General features: G+C 46.0%; 1 protein-coding gene across 1 annotated transcript in view; it reads left to right on the forward strand.

Annotated features, from left to right (window-relative positions):
* The window catches only part of SSH1 (slingshot protein phosphatase 1), a 33,598-nt gene that overhangs the window by 23,384 nt on the left and 3,897 nt on the right, over positions 1-6,317 (forward strand). Inside the window, exons 7-12 of the mRNA XM_009334399.1 lie at positions 54-248; positions 491-584; positions 1,981-2,109; positions 3,278-3,324; positions 4,673-4,819; positions 5,516-5,716. Coding sequence (XP_009332674.1) covers positions 54-248; positions 491-584; positions 1,981-2,109; positions 3,278-3,324; positions 4,673-4,819; positions 5,516-5,716 — 813 coding nt within the window. The remainder of the gene's footprint in view (positions 1-53; positions 249-490; positions 585-1,980; positions 2,110-3,277; positions 3,325-4,672; positions 4,820-5,515; positions 5,717-6,317) is intronic.

A 6,317-nucleotide genomic window follows, 5' to 3' on the forward strand; every position in this document is an offset into this window, starting at 1 on the left:
TCTGTCTGTTCCTGCTGCTCACATCTGCACAAATTTGTTCTCCAAACTTGCAGGTCTGCTTTACAGATCCTCCATAAAGCCTGTGAAGTTGCAAGAAGGTACAACTACTTCCCAGGCGGGATGGCCTTGGTCTGGGCCACGTACTATGAAAGCTGCATCAGCTCCGACCAGAGCTGCATCAATGAGTGGAATGCAATGCAGGACCTGGAGTCCACCCGCCCCGACTCTCCAGCCCTGTTTGTTGACAAGTCAGTTCTGAATTTTGTTAGAAAAAGTTGGTTTGGCTCATGAGAGAAATCTCCCCTTCTCCCTATTCTTCCTCCAGTGGTTCATTTCCTTTCTTTTCGTAAATGTCTTCAAATGTTTTTCTTCCGTTATTCTCATAAAAATTGCTTTTAATACAAGTCCTTACCACCACTCCTCTGTACCGTATGAGTTGCACCGTATGTTTATTGCCAGCTTGAAGACATCCTCTCCTTTTCCTTTTCAGGCCAACCGAAAGGGAACGAACAGAACGGCTCATTAAAGCCAAACTCCGGAGCATCATGATGAGCAAAGACCTGGAAAATGTGACTTCTAAGGAGGTAAATATAAAAATCCCTGCTATCTTCTTCTTCCTGCTAGACTCCTTTTCCAGAGAGTGCTGCACTGATGAAGAGACACCATATGACTAGGTGTCACTGGCTTTTGAGTGTGTATTTCCAACTGTTCTGTAAAGGCTCTGCTCTTTGGCTTTGCTATACCTCTGTTTCTCCAGCAGGGAAATCGGGGTAATACCAACGTCAGAGTGCATTTTTTAAGACCTTAGTAACAAGTATGTGACTGTCAAGTGCATAGCGCCTGGTCCTTTGCCAACAGAGTGGCGTCAGAGGTGATGCCTGCGTTACAGTTGCTTGTAGCACATGTAGGCATGTCCAAGCAATGAATTTGCAGCCACTTGCTCCTCAGTGTATCCCTGTGAATTACGCAAGCAAAGGCAGTGCTCACAAGATGCAGTTGGTGGCTTGAGGCCTCACAGCTGTGTTAGGTGACTGTCCTGATCTCCACTTGCTCATGGGCAGTGCAGAGCAAAGCATATGCCTTCCTTTCTCCTTGTCAGCTTCATTTTAAGGTTTTTTTTTCTTTGTTCCTGAACAAATGTCGGAGGGGCTTGCAGAAAACATTTTGCTAGCGAGTTTATGGATGGAAAATCACAAGTCAAGGCTAAAGCTAGTTTGCATCCATCCCACAGGCTGGTGTAAATACATCCAGCCGCAGTGCAGACATATTCAGAGCAAATGGTAATAGTTCTTTTTGGGTTGGGTTTTTGTTTGTTTTTCAAGGGAGACGATTAACATGCAGGGCTTTCTTCCTACAGCTTAGCACTGAAGGCTTCGGATACACTCCTGTCTAACAGCAGCGTTACAAGTTGTAGGCGTAAGCTGAGAACTCGTCTGTCTGTGTACGTGTTCTTAACTCTTGGTGCAGTCAGGATGCTTTGATTTTGCTGCAGCTGTTTTCCACAGTGGGTTAAACAAAGTTGTGCTGCTTTGCACTGCACCTTCCTGAAGCTGAGGTGCAGTGAGAGGACTGTATGTCTGTGCCCTGGCATTTTAAAAAGGGAGAGTACTGGAAATCTCTCTCTTCACCAACGCTGCCGCAGTTACTCACTCCTTGCTCCTAATGGGTTTCATGTATGTTTGTTAGCTGCTCTCCAAGGTCTTGTTTTTTATCTCTCAAATTATTTTTTAGAAACAGGTACCCCAAAATATGTTTTTTGTACCCAGATGTTACCTGAAGCTTTATTTACAGATCTTAAATCTGGGGGCCTAGGATACTTGGAGAGGTGCCACGTAGTGAGTTTTCTTGTCTCCAAAAGGTCGAATCCCTGTTGCTGTTTTTAATGAAGTACAGAAAAAGCGTTTTGCAGAGGAGTGCCAACAAATGTTTCTATTGAACAGATGTGATTCTTGGTGGCATCCTTTGTTTTCTTCTCTGCAGATACGAAATGAGCTGGAGAAACACATGAATTGCAACTTGAAGGAATTCAAGGAATTTATAGACAATGAAATGCTGCTTATCCTGGGTCAGATGGACAAACCGTCTCTGATTTTTGATCATTTATATCTGGTAAGCTGCTATGCTAGGAGTTCCAGAATAGCAGGAGGCTGAGTGGGAGTGATCTGACAGGTCAGTGGGCTCAGGGGAAGGTGGATTTGGTGTCAAGGCTGACTTGTGCAGCATGAGCCCGCTATCCCACCCTTTGTGCAGGCTTTACTCCAGGACCCATATTGTTTGTAAAAGCCCGCAGTAGAGAAACCCTTTTTTCTAGCTACATTCTTGTTTCTGGCAGTTGATATAATGGTTCTTTCCTGGCAGGTTGATCCTGTTTCAGGACATACCATAGCATAGCTCAAGTTCTCTCTATGCACGTTCATTTTCTATTTATAGCGATGGAGATTTTCTTTTCTGACAAACAAAGGGTCGAGCTGTGGATGCTGCCCTGGTGTGACAGCCGTTTGCTCTTCAACTCTGATTAGGGTCACTGTGTTGTTTCTCTCAGTTGAGCCTATGAAGTTCTGTATGCGTGGCCAGGACTATGTAAAGAATAAGGCTGAAGGTGATGTGCTCTTCCAGCTTGTGCAAGAGCAAAGAACAGTGCGAGTTTCGTCTAATCGTTTGCCACTAGATGGTACTCCAAGCAAAACCAGGCACTGCCATCTGGAACAAAGACTTGCTTGACATGAACACATTTGTGCCCGTTATGCTTGGGTCTTTTTTTTTTTTTTTTTTTTCCTTCTGGAGAGAGTCAGTGGAAGTGCTCATGTTTGAGGGCAAAACCTGCTTTTTTAAACCCTTTCTAGCTTTCTGTTTTGCAAGTATGGGAGGGATTCAAGGTGTAACCACGCCCATAACTTTCAGGATTTGCCGCACTTCTCATATACCTGGGATCCCAGTCATGCCACATGTAATCATTTTCTTTCCCTGCACTATTTATCTCTGGGATTAAAAATCCAGAGTGGCCGGGGGCAGTGATTTGGGATGTACTCTGCCACATGCTGGCCTAAAACTAACTCCTTAGGTGAGGACATAACGCCCTTGTCCCCTCCTTCAGGAGGTCCCTGCCTGTTCAGGACAGGACGTCTCTGTGCTGAGCTGCAGCGCTGGCTGCGGCGGTGCCGTGTTGCTGTTTCAGAGGCCGTTACCAATATTTCAGTGAGACCGGGGGATTGCAGAACCTTAGGAAAAAGGGAGGGTCTCGGGCTCCTTTGAAACACGTGTTTTGTGGCTGTTGCAGGGGTCTGAGTGGAATGCCTCCAACCTCGAGGAGCTGCAGGGCTCAGGGTGAGTACTGCACCTTTCAAGCACCAGCCTTACACTCTGAAACCTCCAGTCGTTTGCCTTTAACTTACAGTCAGATCTCTTGAGATGACATATGACGTTTGTAGGCTGTAGCGATGAGTTTGGGCCCATTCCCAGCTATGTGGATAACTTACCGTCAAGACCTCGGTCGAGAAATCTTTCCTACTTCGTTTCTATCAATCACACATAGAGTGGAAATAACAAAACTTCTCTTTGTGAAGTACATCAAGATCTCTGAACCCCCGCTATGTGTAGCAGCCAAGCATGAAACGGCCATACATATTGTTGTGTCAGGTGTGAATTCCTGCAGGCTGCAGAAGAGCAAATATTACAGCGCTGAGCTTAGGAAAAAACTCTAAATGGAGCAGAACTTCCTGTGGATGAGCAATCTCCATCTCACCTGCCCAGACAGGCAGCTGCAGGGCTGTCTTTCACCACGTTCTCATCACCGCACCACTTCTTGGCTTGATTTACTTTCACGCTTTTTGGACGAGTGAGAATTTTGCATATAAATGTTTGCTGCTTGCCCAAGGCATACACCAACCCTGATGTGAGAAACTGAAAAATATTGCTCAACAGCATGACTAAAAATGTTTAATTTGGAGTCCTTGGGAACAGATGTCTGAACATCTTTGAACAAGTAAATTAACCAGCATGTTAATACGTTTGATCTATGGGGAAGGCATCTTGACATGCAGGGTCTAAAAGTCAAAGCTGGACAAATTCTGAAACAGATATCCTGTGTCCTTGATTTGTCTGAGTGATAGGAGGTAATAAATCAATATGGGCATTCGTTCTCCCCGGGTACATTGTAATCCCTGCTGTAATATTTGGCAGGAATTGAGAGCTATCATGTGACTCCCATTTCATATTTTTGGTCAGAAAGAAAAGGATGGTTTTGCAGCTAAAGCCTGCAGTTGAAAATTGTGAATCCTGGGGTCTGTTTCCCAGCTCTTGCCCAAACGAATCACTTGCAGCCGATGCGCTTTTCTTTCAGCGTCCCAGAAGCTGTGTGTGGCACACAGTGAGGAGTTTCTGATTGGGTTACAAAGCCTCGTCAGATGGGATTAAATAAACTTCTCCCTCCTGTGCCCAGGGTCTTTTGACGCTTTGAATGGGATATGCCGGTGGTGAGAGATGGGTGGATGGGCAGGCCCTGCGCGTCACGTGCGTGACCTGTGTCACCAGGTGTCCCAGGGGTTCGGGATTAGGGCTGTAGATAAAATCTTACAGTTCGTGTTGTGTTAGATTTCATGGACTTCACAATGTGTGTCAGTTCCCTTTCATGACCATGGCAGTTCAACTTTATTTTTCTTTTCATTCTCCACAGCATTGACTACATTTTGAATGTGACCAGGGAAATTGATAATTTTTTCCCCGGTTTGTTCGCATATCACAATATTCGAGTGTATGACGAGGAGACAACAGACCTCCTGGCTCACTGGAATGAGGCGTACCACTTTATAAATAAGGCCAAGTAAGCGGGCTGGGAGACGCGACTTAGTGTGAGAGCACATCCAAGCTACGGGGCCTGACACCGTGCCCTGCGGGTTTCATCCAACGTGGAGCTGGACCCTCCCTGGAGCCACACCACCACTGAAGGAGGCAACAGGGCTTTTGCATTACTGCTTTTGCCAGGAGTTTTCTGTGTCCCTGGAACTTCCCCATACCTTGTCTCTTCCTGTACTGGCATTAACCTGTTCCTAGCCTATGATATTTTCTTTTATTATTATTTTGTTTTGCTTCCAAAAGGAAACGAGGACATTTCCTCTCTCAAGATGTTCTGGAAATACTCCCAACACATGTCCGTGTTGGACTAGCCCCAGCTGTCTCTGCAGACAAGAGATGGTGACAGAGCCCGTCAAACTCTGCTGGGCTTTTACACTCAGGTTGTTCCTACTTATCCCTGTATCCAAAGACTCGGGCAGGCAGGCGGGAGGCTTCATGGTGGTCTCTGAAATGGCAGCACGATTGAAGCTGCCCTTCTCTAACTCCTGACTTCTGGAGAGAGATTCTTCTCATGGCCCACTTAGTCCAAAATGTTTCTCACCTACTGAGCCATGGTGTTAGGGTGGTCAGGGGGACAAAGTACTATTCCTCCACCATGTAAAATGGTAACAATAGATACCAAAACAGAAAGATGAGACACGTTTTCCTGTTTGTCCTTCCGCAGGAAGAATCACTCCAAGTGCCTGGTGCACTGCAAAATGGGTGTGAGCCGGTCAGCATCTACTGTTATAGCTTATGCAATGAAGGAATTTGGCTGGTCACTGGAAAAGGCCTATAATTACGTGAAGCAAAAACGCAGCATTGCAAGACCAAATGCAGGCTTCATGAGACAGCTTTTGGAATATGAAGGCATTTTAGACGCGAGGTAAGGCAACAGGATGAATGGAAAGGTGACTTGCAGGAAATAAAAGGAGCTAGTTGTAGGCAGCCTCTCGTGGTTTTGTATCACAAAATGTTAGTTGATTTCTGTGGCGTTCTGTTCAGGCACTGGGCTCTTCTGCTGATGTCTTGCACACACGCGTGTCGTGCTCAAAGACATTGGCAGAGTGTGCGTGGTGCTGCAGTCTGAAGGCCAGACCACCATCCAGAAGGGTCCTTTTTGGAAGGGCAGATGCAGAAGTCTGGGCTAATTGTGTTTTTCTAAACCTTTTCCATGCCAGGCCTCCCTGGATGGAAATTGGCGGTCTTCTAGGGAGATCTGCTCTGGTTTAATTCGGTGAGGGTTTCTCTGCGTTTGGGAAGCATGTTCGTATTTCTCAGCAGCCGGTACTGTTCAGCAAAACATTGTTCTTGTTTTATGAGGCAGAACTGAGCTCAGGCAGTGTTGGAGGCAAATCATTTGCAGTTCTGGGTGACCATGCCAATCACAAGTCTTTGTCATTGCAAGCGCTGTAGTATCTAATAAGGGTTTCTGCATGCTCTGCTTGGCTTCTGCTCTGCTGGGGGAAGAGGAGGAAAATTTTTCA

The sequence above is a fragment of the Pygoscelis adeliae genome, unplaced genomic scaffold (assembly GCF_000699105.1).
Source record: "Pygoscelis adeliae isolate BGI_AS28 unplaced genomic scaffold, ASM69910v1 Scaffold262, whole genome shotgun sequence".
Lineage (NCBI taxonomy): Eukaryota > Metazoa > Chordata > Aves > Sphenisciformes > Spheniscidae > Pygoscelis > Pygoscelis adeliae.